At 34.5% G+C, this 23,515-nt stretch overlaps 5 protein-coding genes across 7 annotated transcripts; 2 read left to right on the forward strand and 3 right to left on the reverse strand.

Moving 5' to 3' along the window:
- Window positions 1-13: 13 nt before the first annotated feature.
- LOC118263290 (piRNA biogenesis protein EXD1) lies at window positions 14-1,969 on the reverse strand. The gene is made up of 3 exons (XM_050705319.1): window positions 1,385-1,969; window positions 1,188-1,304; window positions 14-1,043 (listed from the first exon to the last, which is right to left on the reverse strand). The coding sequence occupies exons 1-3, from the start codon at window positions 1,967-1,969 to the stop codon at window positions 801-803; spliced, it is 945 nt and encodes a 314-aa protein (XP_050561276.1). The 3' UTR covers window positions 14-800.
- Window positions 1,970-1,991: 22 nt separating this feature from the next.
- Window positions 1,992-2,511, reverse strand: LOC126912593 (vacuolar ATPase assembly integral membrane protein VMA21 homolog). Its single transcript, XM_050705321.1, has 2 exons — window positions 2,348-2,511; window positions 1,992-2,256 (listed from the first exon to the last, which is right to left on the reverse strand). Exons 1-2 carry the CDS (start codon window positions 2,369-2,371, stop codon window positions 2,008-2,010), a joined length of 273 nt encoding a protein of 90 aa, XP_050561278.1. The 5' UTR covers window positions 2,372-2,511; the 3' UTR covers window positions 1,992-2,007.
- Window positions 2,512-3,363: 852 nt separating this feature from the next.
- LOC118263291 (uncharacterized) lies at window positions 3,364-5,066 on the forward strand. Its single transcript, XM_035575181.2, has 6 exons — window positions 3,364-3,489; window positions 3,794-3,897; window positions 3,972-4,083; window positions 4,179-4,262; window positions 4,351-4,449; window positions 4,538-5,066. The coding sequence occupies exons 1-6, from the start codon at window positions 3,424-3,426 to the stop codon at window positions 4,847-4,849; spliced, it is 777 nt and encodes a 258-aa protein (XP_035431074.2). The 5' UTR covers window positions 3,364-3,423; the 3' UTR covers window positions 4,850-5,066.
- A 172-nt stretch (window positions 5,067-5,238) lies between these two features.
- Window positions 5,239-23,506, forward strand: LOC118263289 (glutamine-dependent NAD(+) synthetase). The gene is given in 13 exon segments (XM_050705322.1): window positions 5,239-5,397; window positions 17,269-17,435; window positions 17,603-17,858; window positions 18,017-18,162; window positions 18,445-18,694; window positions 18,902-19,106; window positions 19,433-19,579; window positions 19,853-20,001; window positions 20,268-20,423; window positions 20,793-20,919; window positions 21,232-21,536; window positions 22,031-22,207; window positions 23,062-23,506. Coding segments are annotated over 12 exon segments (2,193 nt in total). The 5' UTR covers window positions 5,239-5,397; window positions 17,269-17,289; the 3' UTR covers window positions 23,191-23,506.
- LOC118263288 (cytosolic carboxypeptidase 2) lies at window positions 6,413-12,868 on the reverse strand. Of its 3 annotated transcripts, none has more exons than XM_050705317.1 (17): window positions 12,504-12,868; window positions 10,914-11,089; window positions 10,679-10,831; window positions 10,381-10,613; window positions 10,160-10,306; window positions 9,830-10,088; window positions 9,591-9,755; window positions 9,398-9,513; window positions 9,159-9,318; window positions 8,768-9,087; window positions 8,542-8,659; window positions 8,381-8,458; window positions 8,126-8,308; window positions 7,568-7,713; window positions 7,170-7,346; window positions 6,914-7,087; window positions 6,413-6,722 (listed from the first exon to the last, which is right to left on the reverse strand). In XM_050705317.1, exons 1-17 carry the CDS (start codon window positions 12,625-12,627, stop codon window positions 6,416-6,418), a joined length of 3,036 nt encoding a protein of 1,011 aa, XP_050561274.1. In that variant the 5' UTR covers window positions 12,628-12,868; the 3' UTR covers window positions 6,413-6,415. The 3 variants fall into 3 exon arrangements, with proteins under 3 accessions (XP_050561274.1, XP_035431069.2, XP_035431070.2); XM_035575176.2 differs by having other exon boundaries at window positions 11,669-12,868; XM_035575177.2 differs by lacking the exon at window positions 7,170-7,346 and having other exon boundaries at window positions 11,669-12,868.
- Window positions 23,507-23,515: the final 9 nt, after the last annotated feature.

The raw sequence follows: 23,515 nt of genomic DNA on the forward strand, positions 1-23,515 counted from the left end.
ATAATACACCATATTCAAGCACATACAGGTTTTATTCAAACTTAAAGCATGGCTCTGAACAACACATAAGCAAGCTTCTTTATAAAAAGTGATAATTTAAGCCCACACATAATCACACCATAAGTAAACCATCTGTAAACCTTCTCCCAAAATATTACGAATCTTACATCAAAGATATTATTATTACACAATTATATTATTTTACGACAAGATATGACAAAACATTATTTTTTAATATAACCTACATAAAAATATATATCAGTTGAATCTTATAGAGAATTATAAATACAAGAAATAAATGTCATACTTCATCAACATTTTCCATAAATATAAAAATAATCTACGACTATTTCAAACCCTATCAGACACTTGCGTTGAGTGATCACAGATACATTAAAGACAGAAGCTGTTACATTTTTGATATTACAAGTTTACACTTAACTTTAAATGTTTATAGAAACAAACATGTACAAATGTCTGTTCCATTATTTTCTATTTTGCTTGCTGGTATATTAATGAGCTGAAATATAATAATGTGTAGCTTACACATAGTCAAACACTTGCCCTAATAATATAATATTAAGTACTTACTAGAAAGAAGCCATTACACTTGTGCATGTCCTTTTTTAAAATAGAGTAAATCTAATTGTAAACAACTACAATAAATGTTTTGATTACTTTTGATTAATACTGTAATTTAAAGAGACTAGTCTAAAAGCATGAAACCAAAATGTGCAAGAAAAGAAAAAAAACTAGGCCTACATTTTTTGTTTCTCTTCGGAATGTGTCGAAGATAGTATTTAATACTCAATTGCACTCTTAAAATCCTTTGGTATTTGATTTTGCATACCACAACGTTCCCAAGCTTTGAAATCATCCAGAGATCGTATATTTTCTACAAAGCATTCAACACCTCTCACAAATGGCAGCAACATTTCTTCATTGATTGTTTCTGAAAGACGATGCAAGAATGCAATATTCTTGGCGAGGCTGTCCTTCATCTGTACAGGCAATGGGCGCGCAGAACACTCCACTACTCCAAACTGTAAAATCAACATAAGAAGTATGAATTAAATGAATTAACAATTTCTAATAGGAGTTTTATTAATAAAAAACAGATCTACAAAGTATTAATGAATACAAGGCTATATTAATTAATTCATTGACTCTTTATATGGTATACTCACTTTGTCATCCACAAAAGACAGTTGCAAGCCAAGATAAAGATTCAAACATTGTGCTAGACTCTTCACTTTATCAGGAAGGCGGCCAGTTTTGTTTCTAGTGATAAGTAGATCACCAACCTGTAATAAATATTATATTGAGTTAAATTTATCAATACAATGTGATGTTAATTAAGATTTTGGTGCTACAATAACATTACCTGAGTATCAAATACTGAATTCAGCTTAACATTGTGTTTATGAAACAAACAATCTGATACATTTCTGGAATTATGAATTATCTTTTTAGGAATCTCACTTTCCAGAAGTTTCTTAAGTCCAGCTTCAAATGCATGGTATTCCAAGACATGAATATCAAATATATAAATCTGAGTAGGTGTAGACAATACCAAAACTGGCATTTTACATTTCCTTCCCATGTTTGCACCATCAGTACTCAAGGCAATATAACTATGTTGATTCAGGTCTTCTATTGCATCATGGAAAATCTTATCAATTTGGTTTATGTATATGTATTTTTTTGATGTCTTTAATATTTCTTCACATTCTTTTTCTGATATTTTTAAATGCTTTTGTTCATCTGGTTCCTTAAGTTTGACAATGTCCCTTATATCAGAGTCATAATAGTGAAGAATGCCATCACTGGGGTCTCCTTGTGGTTCTTTGACATTGTAAAGAGAAATCTTTGACTTATCATTCGTCATTCCGTAAAACCGGCCTTCAAATATTTCACTGTTTTTTGTATGAACTTGTAGTAATTCACCTTTCATGTATAAGTTGTCCATTTTGTGATGAGGTATTTTAAAAACTACTTTACAGAATTTTAGTCCTTTTTGACAGGTTTTTCCGATTTTTCTGAATCGGAGTAAGCCTTGAATATGTAAAGTCCGAGAGTGAGATGTAGCACGACGACCGCAACTACAGCGGAGTATACACTGCTCGTGATTGGCTCCAGTCGTAAAATTCCATCGAATATAACGCTCTTCGCAGTAAAGAATGAAAACACTGGGACCACAATAATGATCAAACAGTATTTTATTACCGTCTGAAAGACTTGAAAATCGGGTAGTTCCTGAAAGTTAAGAGTTGAAATCACCATTATTAACATAGTAAACGATGTATTACTATTAAACTTAATTATAAACTGATCATTATTCACTTACATTTGCACGTCCTTCAATCATCATAAAACAAAAAGAAATTAAAATAAATTAATAAAATTGAAGAAAATGCGAACACCGACAGTCACAAGCTGCATCAGTCACACAAGAATGAATGAATGAATGATTGAATGATATGAGAAATGTGACAAATTGACAATGATTGAGGCAAAAGGAAATTGATTTTCTCACAGATAAAGCACAAATTATTTCATGAAGGAGTACATAGTTTTCTCCTTTTCTCCTTTGATATTATTATTATGATAATTCAATATTTGATACAGACACAATTATTGCCTAATTTTTACCACAAATCAAACTAAATTACACATGGAGTTAAAAAATACGGATTACGGCTTATGGCTTTATTCATCTTTACTCTTTGTTCACAGTGTGTTACAATTCGGATTCTCGACACTTAACTTTAATTTTCTGTTTTGAACAATTTGAAGTGCTTAGTGTAAAACAGCTTATTTGGCTTGTACACTTTTCTTCTTAATTTAGACGACTGTGACGTGACGCACTGCGTATTTACATTTGAATTTGAATGGTCACACATATCTTATTCCATAAAAAATCGTTATGCCGTAGGTCACGTAGGTAATGTAACTACAGCACGGGGCATAAAGCGAAGTATCATAATACTTAATACCTATGCTATTTATTAAAGTACTTAGCATGACATGCTTTTTACTACTATTACTTAAGCTAAGCAGATACATTGGTAGATTCTGGAGAGCTCTGGAATCGGTACGCACAAAAAAAATTGTGCACGATTAAAATACCTAATATACCGTAGGTAGTAGGAAAGGCGCCTTTGAAAGGTGGTCAAGTACCTTCATACAAAATTTATCACGTTATGAATGGACCATTAACACTTTCGCTGCTTCACGGTGGTTTGCACATAAAAGGATGGTGCTAAATTGTAGCGGGGAATAATCATTATAATTGTGTAAAAAGTATTTAAACGTAGATACATCCGTTATAATGTGTCACATTGTTGTTGCTTTTGATCATGACAAAACCGGTTTAGCTGACTAGTCCCATATTCACTTGTTTATCTTAATATTTTTTAACATATGTTTCATTACCAATTCCCATTTAAAATGTTTAAAATTCAGTCTGGAATTTTATTAATATGTTTTGTAAGTACTCATCTACGACTTCATATCATTTATATTTAATCATCAAGTTTTAGCACATATTTTAGTTACTACTTATAAATAAGTTATTATCTTAATAATGAGGACTTTATGATTTGCATTCGTCCCACAGATCGGGTCAAATAGCACTATAATCGATTTTAATGAAGTTCAAAAAAGTATTTTACAATGGAAGAACCAGAATTTACTCAATCTCAGCGAGGTTAGAGTCTGATTAATAAGTTTCTTCTTTTTTTCTTTGGGTATTTAAAAATGTTTCGGTATCATTTAATTTATTTTTTAACAGATTGGAATTACTACAAATGGTGGTGGATTTGACTTCAGTGATGTGAAAAATAAGATATTGCAATGGAAAACTCAAAAACTTCAGGCTTTATGTCCATCAAACGGGTAAGTTTTATTGTCCCAGATATACAAGATAGTGTAATTTCAATGACAATATTGCTTTCCAAATGGTTTTACAGCCAGCAACTGCAAAATTTATTGAACATCGTATGCAGTACGTCGCAACCTACTAACGTTACCTTGAGAGATGCTTGTATCAGTTGTTTTTCGCAAGTAACATCGATGGCTGAGGTCTGTTATTTTTTTAAAGTTAAAATAAATACGTTTGTATCATAGTATCGTACTAATTTGAAAATTAAACTAATTTTTGAATTAACTATTTAAAGGGACCTCAAGAATTGAACGCGTTAAGTGTTTGCGCTGTACAATATTTTACCGGCGCATACGCAGCATGTGCCACAGCTCTCGTGGTACGTAGATACTTAGCTGAATACTTTAATTGTTACGTCTTTTGGTTTGATAAGCTCCCATTGTATACCTTTTTATTTAACTTTGCAGGCTTTATCTACATCTGCATTAAATGTACAACCTTCAGGATGTTTTATGGGCTACTGTGACTTTGTCCGATGTCTTCGAATGGCTAACTCAGTTAATTTGGTGAGTATTGATATTGTTAATATAATAACTGTAGATTTCCTATTACTACTACTCAGAAGTGTACTTAATTTATTTATCAATATTGCAGATTACACAATGCACACGAGAAGCTAGAACAGGTGTGAATATAACTGTAGATGCAGATAACGTTCGATTTTATAGAAATGTCACATCCTGTATACTGGCAAAATCGAGATGTGGTACATTTAACCCGATCACAGGGGAACCGCAACTTCCTGGATATACTTCTTCCGGAACCAGAGTTAGCAACGCTCTTCAGATTTCAGACACTGGAGATCTTAGGGTTATAGCATTTCCAACTAATACTCCTGTCACTAATTCTTTCTGCACAGTTTCCACCAATTTGACACAGTCGAGTTGGCTCACAAATATTTGCTGATATTAACAAATACTGAACGGTTGGTATCTTGTGGTTGGCATAGTATATGCTGCTCAATGTGATGTGTGTTGTGGGTTCAATTCCAGCACCGAACAACTCCTTCAAAGTACCTAATGCTATTTTTTGTATTTGCAAACATAATTTATATTGGCTTTGCTTAAAAATGTTTAACTTTTCCCTAGAATCATCATTGTCAGCCGGAGTTGGAAGACGTTCATTTACATTGCTGAACAAAGGCTTCCTCTTTAGTTCTCTTTCAGTCCCACATCCCCACACACACATCACACTACCACACAGAACAACAACTTGCCAGTTGAATGGGAATAAGAAAGAAGCAAGTGTCGTTCAAGTTGACAATGACACCGTCAATGTCAGATTTAGTCACCAAACCGTCAAAAAAGTCAAAATAAATGTCAACTGAAAATAATTCAACTGATGTTTTGCAAAGTTTTAAAAATTAAAGAAAAATTAACACCAGGAATAAATAGTTGCATTACAACGTATTCTCACGATCAAGCACTGTTTGCTACATCAATATTCATTAATCTGTAAGTACATTTTATATAGTTTTGTCATTATTGTGAATTTTTATAAGTTTTTGTATTATGGGGTCTCAACCTGCATTATAACAAGTTTACGTTGAACTAATTATTATAAATGTTCTCCTTTGCCGTGGTGATAACGACTAGAATAGATGACCGTAAGATTATTTACTAACGATTAGCAATTTCTAATTCACATTATCTGATTGGGGGTTAATCGTCCTTGAAATTTCCCTGAGTATGTTGAATGTGTGTAAGAATTAAATAAACATAATATTTAGGTACCTATTAAGTTAATATTAGTTTTAATAATTAACTTATGTCATTAATAAATAATCAAGTGATGTATGTTATTATAATTAAGTATGTTCTTGGGATTCTTTAGATGATCAATGGTTGAGTGGTATGACTTGTTGTGTAGACTGTCTAGTGTAATGTTTGTACCTATGTATTTTCTAATTAACTGTCTTCCTGATATTTTTTATTAATATACTTAGTTTTATGAGAGTCATTGTGACTGATGTAAAACAAACTTATCTTACAATACTATGTGTATTCAGTGATAAGAAAATGTATATCTTAAGGTCTTTTGATAAGGTAAGAAATAAATAATTACTAATAACTTGTACAATTCCTTTTCCGTTTTATTTTAATTAGGTAATTTTAATTCCCAATTGAAATTCAGTCAAGATGCCTTCTACATAAAACCTGTAAATAAAACTTAAACAAAAAAACTAAACTAATACAAACTTATAATGTACTATGAATAAGGAAAATCAATGGGACATGACAACAACATAATTAGGTTAATTAATAAAACATTCCTTATAATTGAAGTATTCAAGCTCAATTGATAAATACTTGCATCATATTTTCATTTGAATATACATATAGAAACATACAAATATTTTTTTTTATCATAGAATCGACACTGTCATGCTGATAAATAATTATTATTTTACAACTATAAGATGACTTTTTCATATCAAATGTTAGGGTTGAAAATAGAAAAAAAAAACAATTCTTAATTCTTAGATTTATTTTCAGACATAGTTTTACAAAACTTACTTTTAACAGTTTTATTTTTCTTTTTAATTTTCTTGCTTAGTTGAATAGAGTTATCCGAGTCTGAGTTGTCAGATATAATATTGGCTTTGGCAATTTGTTTTTTTGACTGTACAGCAGTAGTAACTATAGCACCTTTCTTGAATCTTGATTTAGCTAATCTATTTTCTGCCTGGGTTGATTTCGGTGCTTGGTGGGTGTTCCGAGGTATGTCCGTAAAACTGGTATTGTTTAGGTACGGGGAACTCTCAGACTTACTTTTTAGTCTGAAAAATAAAGTAAAATATTTACTGCTGTACTCAGAGACATTTAAATATTGCTTTAGAAACACTTACTTAAACAATTGCTTAGGACTGATTTTGTAACCATTAAAACAATTGAGTGTGGTGGTTAGTGACAAAATGGTAATTAGAGATTATGATCTAATAAATGAAAAAGTCAGAATATTGATACTCACTTTCCCTTTTTCTTCCAAGATTTAGGTAATTTAGTGTTTATAGGTTCTATGATATCATTCAATGAATTTGGCACTTTAAGTGTAAGCTTTTTTGTTTTGGATTTCTTCTTCTTTTTGTCATCCTTAGCTTTCTGTTGTTCCCCCTCTAGTTCTTCTAGTTTCTTGGAACAGGATCTGAAAGTTATTAAAAATAGTAATTGATTAAAATAATTATATTATATAAATGGATTTACTAGACTAAATGTTGAGTAAATACCTTAATAAAGCTTCACTGTCGGTAAAATATGAATTCATTGCAAAACTTGATATGCCCCATGACAGTGGACCTTTTTCTTCACTTTGGACTCCTGTCCATACATTTCTTTTAAGAGTACTCAACTTGACCTGCAGCTCAGATGGCTGAGTACTTCTAGTTTTTATTTCAGACAAGCACCTAAAAATTTAGAATTTTGTCTATTTCTCTAGTGACTTGAAATTTGAATAAGTTTTGATTTACCTATGGCTATGTTTTTGGAAAAAAACCTTATTATTATCTGTTTAACCTAAAGTAGTACTGCAAAAATATGGCTAAGCTGAGTATAACTTAAAAATGAATTCATCAATCGCATGTAAAGTATGATATGTAGTCTAGCTATGAAATGAAATGAAACATACTTTGCAGGCGGTAAACACCTAAACTGGTGCCACGATGCGGGATTCAGTCTCGGTTTCTCTGTGGTTTCGTTGAACATTGATACACTTCTCGGTCGTCTACATTTCAAGGCCTTTTCATGATCGGAATGATACGGCGAATCACTTGTCTGAAACATACGCGGTGATGAAAGGGTTGCACAGGGTGACATTAATTCGATTTTCAAAAAAGCCAGAGTGCCTACTCCGGGTCTCGAATCCGAAGTTTCGTTTAATCTTCGACCGTAGCTTTTATTGATTTACTAATAGAATTACTTGAAATAATCTTTTATTTTTAATTTCATATCAAAAGTTATTTATTTAGCTTCATTTAATTCGTTCATTTTTGTTCACGAAAGTACGCAATAAATAGAATTATTGTAGTATATAATCTGCGAAGTTTTGTCCGAAACTTCGTTTTTCGTTGAATTAGAGTAGGCCCCCATATCTGTGTGATGTGTATTTCAAAGAAAAGCCACGATGACTCAGGTCGAATTAGTAATCGTAGTCAATTACGTAAAATGTTATAAAACTGAAGGTTACCGGTGCTTTCACGATTTTCAGTTCAGGTGGCATTTTTTTCTTTCGCCTTGGTTTGACTTTCATTGATGAGTGTATCAGTTTTTGAACTCTTCGCATAGGGCTGTGGTTTCCATCGTACGATTCAGCATCCGATGACATGTCCGTCATGGCGTCTGATGTTAAATCTATTGTTGCTCTCGATACCTGTATAAAAGAACGATCAATATAGTTTATATAACATCGTCTGTTTTGTATCTTTTTTGTGTATTAGTCTACCTGCAAAGTTTCTCGTTTCGTTTTTTTCTTTTCAATTCGTTTCATCTTTTCAAGTCTTGGCCGTGGTTTTCTTGGTTTCTGCAAAATAACATTCATAATTTTACACACTAATTCATGTAGGTATAGAATAGAAACCTTGGTAATACGTATCTTAATCCTACCTCGTTTAAATTTTTGTTAATATCGGGAAATATGGGGGAAGGAGGCGGCGCGGGCTGCTTTTTAGTTTCTCTTCTATGTCCACCTTCAGAACTACTGCTCGATGTGTCTCCTTCATCACTGAAAATAAACTATACTCGTTTAAACATGTCTAGTTATTTATCATTTTAAGAATAAATTATGCTCGACTTAGCAGTAGCGGTGACCCTGATCTGAATATTAAATTACCTTGAATAGTCTGATAAATCAATATTCGTTGGCTCATCTGCATTTGACCCTTCTTTCAAGAGCCTGGTGACAATTTTTGTTCTTAATCGTTCTTTACTAGGATCTTCATCACAAAAATCGAGCAGTGTCTCACAAAACGTTCTTCCCAGACTTTCATAGTCTTGAACTGAAAAATGTGTTGACATTCTGCTTCCCAATTCTGAACCGCCAAATGAAGCTTCCATCGTGTAGCTATTAGATACTCCTAACATCCAAACCACGACCCGACCAGTGCCTTCTTTACTACGTTGTATTCTGAATTTGCAGTTTTCAAATGAGAACTGAAATAAAGTGCTTAATCTCAATAATTGCATTATAATGTCGACTATTTTAATTCGAATTTGAAGTGTACCTTATCGGCAGCATTTTTGTGCAGCATCAAAGGAAATACTTGTTCCTGTAAACGTTTGTCAGAAGTTTTTCGGCTTTCACATCCGTAAATAAATATATTGTGTTTTCGGGAATGTGCGTGCAGGTCGACATACATGGCTACGCCACATTCTTCCTGTAGTCTGTTGTACAATAATTGATTAGATAATATACCGTAATGTCTTCAATAGAATTCGAGAAAATTGTGTCCTTCTTACTAACCTCCGTATCATCACTTTCGTATGCCAGACTGGTGGATATGTTTCCCGTATGACTGTTCGATATTGCCTATTCAAATCCTTTCCGGTCAGTGAACATCGATTGTTACCAACGATTACCTGCAATGATAGAAAAAAATGTAATGTGCATAGCACATTCACGATGCTTTTATTTTTATTAAAATATTCTCACTTACCCCATCAGGATTCAACATTGGTACTAATTTGAAAATAAACTTTTCCCTTAATTCACGAGCTTGATTTGAATCTCCAGTGAGATAATCCATAAAACCTTTCATCATCCAAGATGAAGGAGTTTCGCCAGGATGAACTCTTGCTGTTATGACAACCGCTTTCTTTTTCTGTTGAACCAAACGGTACTTCAAGTCATTATTGTTAACGATTTCGAACAATGAGACAAATTTAGATGTCTTACCTTTTGCTCTGCTTCACAAGAACTCGGTGGAGCTGTTACAGTTAGATAATATACATTGTTTCCAGCTAATGTTCTACAAAGTAGCCTTAGTTTAGCATATGTTGATTTGACGGGATGAGATTGTAATTTAGATAGATATTCTTGCAGATCTGAGTAAGTATATGGATAACAATGAGCAATATACACAGCGTCGTCTGTATGAGGGAACTCTATGTTGAATGTTAATGTGTAACTTGGAAATTGCTCTTCTTCTTCCGATCTGTAATTATATTGCAATGTATCGTCATTGGATTTTTATAGTTACTTGCATTTACATAGTTAATTACTTACGACGAATCATTTTTGTAATACGCGATGTTATCACCGCATCGTCTCCACCCGATCGAATGCAACTGAGCGTCCTTGGTCGAGTATAATAGAGGTCGCATGCCCTCGTTGTATAAGCTTTCGGCTTTTGATAAGTTCACTATGGAAAATCTGTAACATTTTGCGTGTGTATAATTTTTTAGGAAACAACACGTAACGTGGAGTGATCATGCAAACAGTATTACCTGTATGTCATTTGCTTTTTCGTGTTCGTGACTCTGAAATAGAACCATTGCATATGCCTATTAGTATAAAGGTCAGTGCGGAGATGCAGTTCATAATATGCTGAGGTTATGCGGATTGCTTTTGCTAAATTGCCACTTTCGAAACGAGATTCAAATCTTAGTTCATCTTCTCCTCCGGCACTTGCGCATGCTGATAGATATAAGCGAGATCCTCCGACAGTGGAGCGACTGAACTGTAAAACATAATTAAATCAGTAACTTTAACTTAGAGGTGATATATGAGCGTGTAATTACTTACATAGTTGACGGCACTCATCGGATAATATTGAAAAATAACTGTTCCTGCATCTTCGCCCACAGGCTGTGGCTGCAACTCTTTCCCTGATGATATGTAATAGGGTTCAGGAGATGCGGGGCTCCATACAATGTGTGGAATTTTTTCTTCTACTACCTAAGATACATTTACAATTACAATTACTATATCCATATACGTAAAGTGGACAATCGTTCTTTGAAAGGCTGGGGACACTTACTTGACATTCTGTGGGCCATCGCGGTGCTTGCTGAGGGCAATCAAGCTCTTTTGGAAGTGCGAACAAGTCTCTTGGTTCCTTTAATTTTGCTGTTGTCCGAAATGTTCTTATATCTGTATTTATTTCTAACTGATTTGTTTTAATATTGTTTTGGAGAAAGTTTGAGATGAACGTACCTGCATGAAATAAATCGCATTATCACTTTAAAATCGCAATTCTAACACGGCTCTGTTTTGAATTGAAGTTTCTATAAGAGAATACGAATCAATTACTAGCAAAAATAATGTTGCAACCTGTGGTTGGTTGTTATGGTGTGTAGCTACTTATTATGACCTACTTTACTTGAAATGAAACCGTCGCTCATAGCATTAATGGCAGGTTGCGTATTTAAAGGCATTTTATGTTCACAAATAACATCACTAAGCACGCGAGTCCCACAACCGAATTAGATAAAATCGGAAATTATGTAAGAGATCCTGCATTCAAAACATACATTGTTAAACACGCAACTACAATTAAATGTATGTTCATTTTATATTATTTGAAAATGTTCTAAATCGTTAAAATAATCATAGAGTATTGAACGATAAAGTAGGCTTTGTGTTCAGGACTGTATCTGGTTATTCCAAAAACTAATTTCGAAGTAGCGGAGCGTGATCAACTTTTGTAAAGTGTAGTAGGTAAACAATTCCATCACTAAAAAGAAAATTTAAAAGTTTTTGCGCTACGTTTCACTCGACATAAATGTAATTTACCTTTACTGCATATTGGAAATAACGAAGCTTGTAGCGATTTAACTTGTTCTATGTTTGCTATGAACATTTCATCTTGCATTACGGGATTTATTGAAGGAAGTGTAAGGGTTACCGTCGTTTTTTCAATGAAATCCTTTCTCTGCTCTTCCTTTTCAATCATCATTATGTTCTCTTGAGCGCTTTCGAGTTGTTTCCACCATAACATGTTAGAAAAGTTTACGAACAGCTGCATGAGCTATTCGCTAGCACGAATTAATCTTTGTCATGTGTATTTCTGTAATCGGCGATGTCGAGCGTTTCGTCACCATGGCTACACGATCGTTTGAATGTTAGTCGTCAAGTTTCAATTTTTGGCGTGTAACCTGGTGGGTTGCGCGGCGCTCCGAACTGAACTGACGACATCAAAAACAGGGGTACTCGCTTTCGTTTATTGGAAGACGATTGCCCTAGTAATGTCATGCTTCGACCGTATAAAGCTTATCAGGTGATTGGTGACGTCAAATGGTTATTCATGCAAAATTCGATGTTGAATTATGGAAATATCGATGTCGGAAACCTTTGATAGAGGTCAAACTTTGATTTGATTTATAGTGCTTTATAAAAGCAATCAAGTGGAAGCTCATGAAAATCATGAGTCACGACGATATAAGGGTTTTATTGCTGGGATTTGCTAGAATATTTAGTGCCTAATCGTTTACAGGGTTTATGTTTTTCATCAGATCTTGATAGATCATAAGATAATATTAAATACTTTTGAATATGAAGACTTTTAACGAGAAAGAATATAACAATATCGAAGAAATATTGGCATAGGTCACATAATTAAATCACGTACCTTGATCACTGTCCTGTGTTTGTTTTCCTTTATCACTGGGAGCTTCTATCTCTTTGCTTTTACCCATGGCGGTGTGATGGCAAATTGAGTCACTAAGCGGAATACAGAAGGTTCTAATTACCATAAAATGCGCATTGTTATCGGATTACGTAGGCGTGTGCCTGTCTGGGGTGCTTAGCTGTTATAAATTCCAGTCGGCACCTCGGTCTAGACTAGTCTGCCTGTGGTTACATAGAGGTATGGTTTCAGCTGTTTAAAACTGTGCATGACGATCAAATAAGCACGGAAGTCGGTGTTTTAGATTTTTATTTGGCTTTGGTCTCGAATACATAAATAGTATGGACAATTTTATCTGCACCCGGATTACTATTAGTCCTCAGATTAGTCACCTTGACTACCTGTGATAACGTATCCACTGAAGGCTTAAAAGGTGACTGCACTTCTACGAAGCATGCGGTAGCTTGTGGCGGTTGTGAGGAAAACTTTGTAATTGACTGTAAACTTGAACGTCCTTGTAGACTTTCGAATACAGAGATTTTCCTTTGAAGTCTTCATAGCTGTTGAACTAGTTAGTAATAGACGTAAACATGTGATTCACCCTAGTTATTGAATTATGTGTTTTTAATATAGGTAATCTTTGTTGTTATTACACAAAGTAACTACCTAATTATTTCACAAAATTTTAGACCACCGAAACTAAACACTTCATTGACACTAGTTTGTATAAATTCAATCAGGAGCCTCCAATCTGTTTGGTAGCTCTAATACATGTGCCCAAGAAAAGGTTACCCCGTTACCTATTAGCTATAGCTATCCGTTTGCAATAAAGTGATTATGGCGTCGTTAACGTAACATGCATGGAAACGTGTACTACCCACAATGACCCACATGTCTTAAATTGTGTATAAACAAAGTTGTAAGATTCGTAAACAAGTAGTAAAACTATTGGATTTCCATATAGAATCAAAATAGAACCTAATTTTCCTTCTCATTTTCATAATTGGCAGTTAGTTTATTGGTGCTTCTAATAGGAATTTGTAAAACTCAAGATCATTTTGGTTAAGGCATGTGCGGGTTTTGTAGCATTCGCGTTGTGATACAATTCAACATTACTACGGAATGAACAATATTGTTGGAAACTGCCATGTTTTGACATTCAGTATGCAAAGCGTGTATCGTCTCCCGCGTAGAGATCCCTCCGTCAGACAGTCAATCGATGTGTCGATAGAAGTGTCAGTAGGTAATTAGGTATGTCCAAACAAAAATCAAATTTACTGTAAGATTATCTAGAAATATGATATATCTAAAGAGACTCCGTATATAACCTTTCAAAAACCTACTGATCTATTCTACAATTTGTAATTTTATTGTTCAGTCCCTTTTAGCTCTGCACCAAAATTGATAACATTAGTTTCAGCGCTTCAGGAGTAAATAAAGCGTGACAAACAAACAAGTTATTATGGTAAGGAAGTTAAAAATTGTTTGATATTTATTATAATAGAAGTTTTATTTCGTATTGTCAGGTTTAATCACTGCATTTACCGTAGGGTACGATAGCGTGGTCGTCAGTATTAGGCAATAATATTTATTGCTGCTCTGTCGTCTGGCTTTTGCCTATTCTTTTTTGTTTTTCGGAGAAAGCAATATTTGAAAAGTCAATGACACGCTCCGTACAAAAATGTTCGGTACGTTTTTTACCGCCGAGACGAATACTGAAAAACGAATAAAGTATGAACCTAAACAATTTACATAAATCGTCAGACAAAAATAGCAAACAGATATTTATTAAATGGCTTTTATTTCGTTGTAATCAAATGTTTCTTTATTGATAAGTTGGAACCCTAAAGGACTAACAAATTGGTAAACTTTCGGCGGCGATCCATTAACAGAAATTGAGTTGTACCACTTTCGCTATTTTGAGCTCTAATATAAACCAAGTATTTAATAGAGCTACTAATATTATAATTGTAACCTATCTGATAGAAGAAATGGTTTACGAAATTATTTACTGTTTTCACGTAAGATTGTGTTGTTTGGCTCGCATAATAAATTATGTAATCATACACATATTATCGAAATATCTCCAGTGGTGTACATGACCTTCCTTAAATGTCCTAAAACAGAGTTATGCATGCATGCCATATAAACAATATTTTATGAAGAGTTTTATAAACCACTAGAAAAGAACATCAAAGTACGCGTAGTCCCATAAAGTTGTACACTGAGTTGCCTTGGTTACTCGGTATGTAAAATCGATCAGACTGCTTGAAGCCAGTATTTGCAGATTTTCGCTGGTAAGATTTATAGTTTCTGTATACGTTCGTTTCTGTTATTTAGATACTAGATTTATATCATCCTATTACATTATTCTGTAGATTACGTTTTTGCTTTTATACTTTAATTCCAGTAGCAACTGAAAATGCTATTTTGCTTGAGTTACCTACTTAATTACTTACGCATGACTAAAAATAGCTTTGGAGTATGGTCCTTTTTCTTTTTTTTTTAATTTCAGGTTTCATAAAATATTTTTGTATTCTGTCTATCCATACCTATGAACAAACATATTTTCTGCATACTTTTATAGTTTCGGCAGATTTTATAGAAGCGGCTCCAAAGTATTTATTTACAGGAATACGCAAGATTGGGTCGATTTATTGGTCTATTGTCGATGTTGGTCGATAAATATGAAATTCTGAATTAGCTGCAAACATTGATAGGTCATTGGGGAAGCCTATGTTCAGCTATGGACGTACTGTGGCTAATATGATGATGATGTTGATGATGATGATTGATAGGTCTGTTGATTCTACTAGGTATAGATACTCATTTATCTACTGCAGTGGTAAAGGGTCCTATCAATTGTCAGCAGCAGTTTGAACATTCCAGTTAAAATATGTAGAACACCTTCATTACCAATTCCAGTTACCGAAACTAGTTATTTGTAGGTACAATATTATTGAAAATTGTTACCGACTTTGGTAATGAAAGTAAAATTAGCCATGAACTCACGCTATGAACTCTATTCGACAACACTTAAGCTATTTGAATTGATATGCGTAATATGAAATACGTAAGAAATTCCGACAGCAAAATAAATTCTTTAGAAATCAGGACTGTAATTGTACCACATATACGAACTATTTTCGGATATCCACTTAAATGGAATATTCTAGGCGCCATAAAGTATTTTTGTTCGTTTTTTGGTGGCATTACTACGGTGCTTATAACTTCAGACATAAAAAAATACGAAACTGAAAAAATCTTGGAAACAATAAAAGCAAAGGAACATGCAAGCCAATCAAAAAGTTTGGCTAGATTATAATACCATGTCGCATGAGGCAATATGATCTTTATAACGAAACACATACTTCAAACTTCTATTTAAAATAGAGCATAGGAAACTGATTAACTCTTCACATGGCTTAAAAATATCGTTTTAAAATGGGGTTAACAACGTAATCAATTACGTTATTGAATTACAGGCTGTTGACTATAGGGATGTGTGAACTATGTATCTTGTAAGGGTTGCGGGGTGATTGGCCGGGCCTTGGCACTGCCTGGCTCGGATCGATTGCCTTCTAGACGGACTATCTTATGGTCTTTTGTCATTCATCAATCGCCCGTCGGCTCCGACTTTATGTTTCGTGAATATTCATACAATTTGTAACATCCATGAGGTTTAATAGAAACAATAGTAAATCACTAGTATTGCTTCGGCATTTTTAGTATTACGCATTTGAATAATAATGAAAAATGGAAGCGAATAGAATTCGTAAGCAAGCGATCACGGTGATTTACATGAACGCATCAGAGTGATTGAGGCATACAGGCTAAGGATTAATTTTATCACAGATAATTAAATGACTCGTGCTTTAGTTTAACACAGGGTTTTAATAAATCTGAGTTCACAACCGTGATATCCGTAAAATGCTTAATTTGAACCAGTGATGAGTTTCAAAATTCGTTAGTAACTCTTTCGCTCTTCGTATGACACATGTTACGAATTCCCATCCCGATATAATTTTGCTTTATTTATTTTGATGGCTTATAGGTATTCTAATAAAGTGGGTTTTGGAAACTAGAACATTTCACGACAGGTTTTCCTCATAGTGTACAAAGTTTGGAGTATTCATAGACTTGTTATGTTGTACCTAGTCAAAAAGTTAGGAAATTTCGAGCGTGGGTGTTTTCGACTTTGATTGATACGAGTTTAACAACAATAGAGATAGGTCTAGTCTTTCAACAAGTTAAACACTAAGTAATAGTAATGTAGTATTACTAAAAGCGTACTACAGTTGAGTTATTTGTAGAATACGTCTACTACACAGTATTTTGTAAGCGTACGTATATCTAATATAATTTCTGAGAGTTGTATTGAATGTTTTCAAGAACCGATACGCAGTTGTTTATTTTATACAGATGCAGAGGTAGGGGTGAACGAAATAATAATGTTAAATGAATTAATGGATTAATTAACAGCACAGTTGGTGCGGTGGTTGGACAATCGGCTGCCGTGCATACCATTTATCATTCCCCCACGGAGCAACTTTTTGTTTGATCCACAAATTGTTGTTTCGGGTCTGGGTGTCATGTTTATGTGAACTTTTATGTTTGTAAACGCACCCATGATATACGAGAAAATCCTAGTGAGGGGCAACGTTTTTAAAGAAGGAGATTACCTTTGTCTAATTGGCTCATTTTACATTTGCCAATTAACAAGATACCTAATTACGTCATAATAAACTTGATTTTTCTTTGATTAAAGGTAAAATAAGAATCTGCAGCCATGGGTCGAAAAGTGACGGTGGCGGTGACGACGCTAAACCAATGGGCTCTGGACTTCGAAGGGAACATGAATAGGATTCTGCAGTCCATACAGGAGGCTAAGGAAATGGGAGCATTGTATCGAACTGGGCCTGAATTAGAAATATGGTAATTATGAAACACGTCCTAAAGTCTAATCAAGCATTTAATTAGTATCTTCTATACATTTTCAACCTTATCGTTTTGCAATAACGTTGATAATTAAATAAATGATACTGGCAGTTGAATTTGAATGACTATGGTTCTCTGTTTACTAAATTGCGGTGCATTTGCAGTGGTTACAGCTGTGAGGACCATTTCTACGAGCCAGATACATATCTCCACAGTTGGCAAGTGCTCGCAGAGCTCCTCAAATCTGCGACATGTAAAGATATGTTGATCGATGTCGGCATGCCTGTTCAACACAGAAACGTCCTATACAACTGCCGGGTAGCGTTCCTTAACAAAAAGATTCTGCTTATCAGACCAAAGATGTTACTATGTGAAGATGGAAATTATAGAGAATCTAGGTGGTTTTCGCCTTGGACCAAAGTAAGTGGTGATTTTCAGGTAGCTAAGCTTATTGTTTGCTATTTTGAACTTAAACGATTTGAAACTAAAGTTGAAATTTCAATACACATGCTTAGTGGCTTTGAAGAATTGTACTTAGATTTAGGAGAGCTAAATTGTATTTGTAATTGTTCACAAAGGAACGACAGACTGAAGAATACTATTTACCTAGGATGATATCGGCGATAACGAACCAAACGACGGTGCCTATTGGTGATGCTGTTATTTCGACTAAAGATACGTGTATAGGTTTTGAAATTTGTGAAGAATTATGGAATCCGCAGAGGTAAGGAAGGCGTGACTAAACTGTTTAATATTATGATTCTGAACAACACTTGATTTAATTAGGTACTTAATCTTTATTTGGACATAGTAAGTGTTCCTTAGCATTATTACTTTTAAAAAAATATCCTCGCCTGCTTATCTATTTGCGAAAAACCCGAAAACTACTGAACAATTATTAATGTGGATTTCATTAGTGGGGAAAGTAATATGAAGCTGTAAGCGGAAAACTAGTATTACCTTAAATAAATAATTAAATGATAACTGTTCAAAATTCTAATTCCAGTCGCCACATTCCTCTCGGTTTGGACGGTGTGGAGATCATAGCGAATGGTTCGGGAAGTTACATGGAACTGCGCAAGGCTTACGTCACAGTGGATCTAGTCAAGAGTGCCACCTTCAAGAGTGGGGGTGCTTATTTGTTCAGCAATCTGAGGGGATGTGATGGCCAGAGGATATATTTCAATGGCTGTTCCTGTGTGGCTGTTAATGGGGAGATTGTTAGTAGAGGAATGCAGTTTGCTCTGCATGATGTGGTTAGTATTTTGCTACACTATAAAATATTACTGAAGTATGGTATCGTGCCTTTTTGTATCTTCTTGCCATATTTGACAATTCTGTTCACAGAATTGAACATCTTGTAGACTATACGATTGGAGCAAATCGCACTGCATTGCAATTTATGAAGTCGAGGTGGGTTGTTAAAACCTTTGACAGATACTCATAAAACCTTAATTTTACAGGAAGTAGTAACAGCAACGATCGATCTAGAAGATATTCGTTCCTATCGGACACAGATCCGATCTCGATCTCACCTAGCGGCCTCCAACCCGCCGTTTCCTCGCATCACAGTCGACTTCGCACTATCTGATGATGAAGACGTATATCTTACCACTAGTCCCCCTATACAGTGGCAGTATTTAACGCCTGAGGAGGAAATTGAACTAGGTTAGTGTGTAGTTCATTCAAGAAAGATTTAACTTAATATTTAACTCAATTTAACTTTTGAATTGAAACTTTTTAAGGAAACAATGTTTTATGTTCTATTCTCGTCACTCGTGAGACATATTAAATTATGTTTTATGGCTTACTCACGTAACTAATTAACGAGATAGCTCGATTAATTTTAAGCCAGCTAGGAACTCAACCAGACTACATATATCATAAGAGAATTATAACAATACAATGTAGTAATTTGCTAACTTTTCCATAGTTTATGACACAATGTTTTTTAATATCAATAAGAATACACTTTCAATATGGCGTCGTTCTAGGTCCGGCTTGCTGGCTATGGGATTACCTAAGAAGGTCAGGCCAGGGAGGATTCTTTCTACCGTTGAGTGGTGGGGTGGATTCTACCAGTACTGCCTGTATAGTTTTCTCCATGTGCACACAGATTTGTGATGCTATTCAGAAAGGAGGTAAGTACATTGTATTATTGATTTTTCGTATTGTATTGTATCATCATGCCATTTATCCCCGAAGAAATAGGCAGAGGAGCACATTTCGGCATACTACTGTACAATGTACACCTACTTTTCACCATGTAAGATTGATCTTTATGTTGTTTCGCTACTATTTTAAAACTTACCTTCAACTTAGTTACTACATAATTCGATGACAGTTAATACGTACAAAATGAAACTTCCTATGCGTTGTGGTGATGTTCATGATAGATGTTTAATATTTTGTAGAAAGTCAAGTACTGTACGATGTTCGCAAAATCCTTTGTCAGTCAGACTACACGCCCTCTGATCCGATGGAGCTGTGTAATCGGTTACTAGTGACGTGTTATATGGCTTCGGAGAACTCTAGCCAGGAGACTAAGCAACGAGCTTCGCAGGTGAGTGAACTGATTTAAATGAGGCCCTAGAATTATAGTTTCAAAATAGCTATTTGACATAGTTTACTCGTGTAACTTATTCGGCAATGTTACTCGACTAGTTTCGAGCCATAACGGGGCTTATAATTTAGTAAAATTTTATTACGCATTCGTCTTCGCGCATACTGTTCATGACTGTAGCTACAGAGTTTTTGTGTATTAAATATGTGTACAAAATATTATTATGTTATTTACCACTTTTTTCATAAATATATTTTCTCTTTCAGTTGGCCAGCGAGATCGGTAGCTATCACTTTCCGATAGTCATTGACGCAGCAGTGAGTGCAGTTATTGGTATATTCACCAGCGCTACTGGCTTCGTACCCAAGTTTAGAACTAAGGGCGGATGTCCGAGGCAGAATCTGGCTTTGCAAAATATACAGGTATGTTCATTACAAATATTTGAAGTATAATTCGAAATAGAGTACCCTTTATCAACAACCTGCATGAGTCCAGCAGTGGTACTATGGCCTTCCTTTATAAAAGTGATCGCTGTTGGAAGCGAGAGGTTGGAGGCCGTTAAAAGTATCCTTAGTTGGCGTCTTTTACGAAACCTACAGTAGTGACAAATGAACACTATGAACACTTCAAAGTAACGTTACTCCGCTTATAGAAGTAAATGGAGTTTTGGAGTGAATGTATTCTGCCGTCATCTCACGACTTGCCACAAATTATAATGGTGTGCAATGCCGATGTGAACCCTTTTGTGTAGTCCTATTCCATGACAAATCTCATAGTTATTTCTTCCATAGGCTCGTCTCCGTATGGTTCTGTCCTACCTGTTCGCGCAACTGATGCTCTGGGTGCGCGGTAGACCAGGTGGCCTATTAGTCCTCGGTTAATTAGAACTTTTAAAAGAGCTTGATCCCATTCTCGTCTGTCATTGGTCGAGTTTATTCTCACAACTAATGACATGACAGAATCGTTGGAAACGCGATCGCGCGTTTCCAACGATGTTTATAATTGGAAGTTACAGAATAGCCTAGCTGATAGTCTTATGTAGTGATAGTGATTTGTATGATAGGGTATAATATTGAGGAATTTAAAAACAAACAAAAAAATAATAATATAAGAGTACACCTACTTGACTAGTATCAAACTACAGGGGCTTATAATAATATCGCGCTGCCAGTGCATCCAGCATGTTGAGCTTGAAGCTAGTCCAGTTACCTCGTGGAACAGATAAGGAAGCCGTACAATGCAATTAATTTAATATGCTACACGATAATATAACACAAAATCAGAATATTAATACATTAACCTATTTCATCAGATTCTTCTTGCCATCCCTCTCGGAGATATTACAAGCGCCTCCTACAGCAGAACTGGAGCCCCTGACGGACGGTCAGATAACACAGACAGACGAGCAAGACATGGGCATGACTTACGCGGAGCTCTCTGAGTTTGGTAGACTGAGGAAGACACAGCACTGTGGACCGTTCAGCATGTTCCATAAACTAGTTCACACTTGGAGTGATAAGTGTACGCCGAATGAGGTGAGATTTTCTCTATAATCTTATTGCAATATTGCTCACTCTCTGTAGCCGTTGCCTTTTTTCTAGATTATATTATTGTAGCATGTTTATGTTAAAAAACGAATATTGTGGTGTTATTAGATTAGTCTGCGATAAATTAAAATTAGAGTAAATAGAATCACAAATTTTAATGTTATACTAGCTACTTCCCCGCGGTTTCACCCGCTTTGCTCGGCGCCTATTGACTATGGCGTGATGTTGTATAGCCTATAACTTTTCTTTATAAAGAGACTGTCCAACACAAAAATAATTAAGCAAATCGGACCAGTACTTCCGAGATTAGCGCTCTCAAATAAACAAACTCTTCAGTTTTTTATATTGTTGTTTTTTATATTATATAATAATAACTTCTAGATTGTGCCTACAACTATTAATATTCTACATACAATGTTCAAACTTTAATATCTTACTTACATTCCCTTTCATGTTTACTAACACAAACATAAATGTTCCAGGTGGCAGAAAAAGTGAAGCACTTCTTCCGTTGCTACGCGATCAATCGTCACAAGATGACTGTCCTAACTCCTTCGTATCACGCGGAGACATACAGTCCTGATGACAACCGTTTCGACCATAGGCCATTCTTGTACCGAGTACATTGGAACTGGCAGTTCAAAGCCATCGATGATGCTGTAAGTAACCTACCTTTAATGGAAAATCAGCTTTAAATGCTAATATATTAAGTTTAGTTTACTTTGAATATTTATAGACTATCGAACTATCCGGTGATGTTCTTAAATCAACCTTCCTTTAATGGAAAATCAGCTTTAAATGCTAATATATTAAAGTTTAGTTTACTTTGAACTGTTGTAGATTATTGAACGTCTCGTGATGTTCTTAAATCAACCTTATTGGCATGTTAGTAGAGTACAAATTATATGTTTTTGAGAGTTAATGATTTCGGTATTTTTGCTGTGTGAACGATATTCATATGTAAATGATGTTATGAAAAATATTTCTATGCGTGTGAATAATTAGTTCTAAACATTTGGTTTCTGGAAAAATCCTTTTGAAAATTATCTAAACAATACACTGTTGTGTATGTAGTTTTGTCAATGCCGTGAGTAGTCTTCAATAATAAGGATGATCACGGGGTATAGAAATTTAAAATCTTTTAGTCCGTCAGTTAGGTAATGTAAAAATATTAAACGCATGTTTTAAATATTAGTCATGTAAGATAACAATACTTAGATAAATCTAATCAGAAGTTTAGACGTGGGACGCAAGTACGCCAATTCGATACGTCTTCGAAAGCATTTGTTTACCTAGAAAAAAAAATACGTACTTATCTAATATTTTAAAATAATCTTAATAATCTACAAGACGGACAATAAAATAAAAATTTGTCGTATTCCATATTATTATGTTATAGTGAACATAATTTGTTCTACTGAATGTCTAAATAAGTAAAACTACCACTTCACTTAACAAATAGGGTAGTAGTTAATATTATATCATATTCTTATAATTTATTTTCTCTTTTCAGGTAGCACAGATGTCGAAAGAAAAGCGTGGATCCAACGATAGACCGCAAGACGTGAAACTGAGCAGTGCTTCAACATCCAACGTAAATTCACACTTTATGAGGGGCGATAGGAAAGGCGTCCTTATATAATCATCATATGTATTTACGTAGTTATATATCCCTGTATTGTTGCTGTAACGAGATATAGACAATAACGTATGCTGACTTTGTTGTTGTGCTTTACATTAGAAGTCGTAATTATGTAGACTTGCTTAGTAAAATTTAGATCCGCAATAAAATTTATAAATGGCCCAAGCCAGCATTTCTTGTGTCATATGACTTCAAAATAAATTATGTTCTTCCAGTGATTTGAGTGTAAAGTTTATTAAAGGAATTTCAACACATTATTACGTACTATTTAGCCAATTAATATTGCTATTAATATCTTGAATGAAGACAACTTGGTAATGGCTTA

This window comes from Spodoptera frugiperda, chromosome 27, assembly GCF_023101765.2.
Source record: "Spodoptera frugiperda isolate SF20-4 chromosome 27, AGI-APGP_CSIRO_Sfru_2.0, whole genome shotgun sequence".
Taxonomy (NCBI): Eukaryota; Metazoa; Arthropoda; class Insecta; order Lepidoptera; family Noctuidae; genus Spodoptera; species Spodoptera frugiperda.

Coding starts and splice junctions, on each gene's coding strand:
- LOC118263290 (XM_050705319.1), bottom strand. CDS start 1,969: ATGGACAACTTATACATGAAAGGTGAATTACTACAAGTTCATACAAAA. Junction 1,305..1,384: donor ATTCAGTATTTGATACTCAG/GTAATGTTATTG, acceptor TATTTATTACAG/GTTGGTGATCTACTTATCAC. Junction 1,044..1,187: donor TGTCTTTTGTGGATGACAAA/GTGAGTATACCA, acceptor TTGATTTTACAG/TTTGGAGTAGTGGAGTGTTC.
- LOC118263291 (XM_035575181.2), top strand. CDS start 3,424: ATGTTTCATTACCAATTCCCATTTAAAATGTTTAAAATTCAGTCTGGA. Junction 3,490..3,793: donor GAATTTTATTAATATGTTTT/GTAAGTACTCAT, acceptor ATTTTTTAACAG/ATTGGAATTACTACAAATGG. Junction 3,898..3,971: donor GCTTTATGTCCATCAAACGG/GTAAGTTTTATT, acceptor ATGGTTTTACAG/CCAGCAACTGCAAAATTTAT.
- LOC118263288 (XM_035575176.2), bottom strand. CDS start 11,900: ATGCAGCTGTTCGTAAACTTTTCTAACATGTTATGGTGGAAACAACTC. Junction 10,089..10,159: donor TATTACAAAAATGATTCGTC/GTAAGTAATTAA, acceptor ATATAATTACAG/ATCGGAAGAAGAAGAGCAAT. Junction 8,309..8,380: donor CGAAACGAGAAACTTTGCAG/GTAGACTAATAC, acceptor TCTTTTATACAG/GTATCGAGAGCAACAATAGA.
- LOC126912593 (XM_050705321.1), bottom strand. CDS start 2,371: ATGATGATTGAAGGACGTGCAAAT. Junction 2,257..2,347: donor TGATTGAAGGACGTGCAAAT/GTAAGTGAATAA, acceptor CTTAACTTTCAG/GAACTACCCGATTTTCAAGT.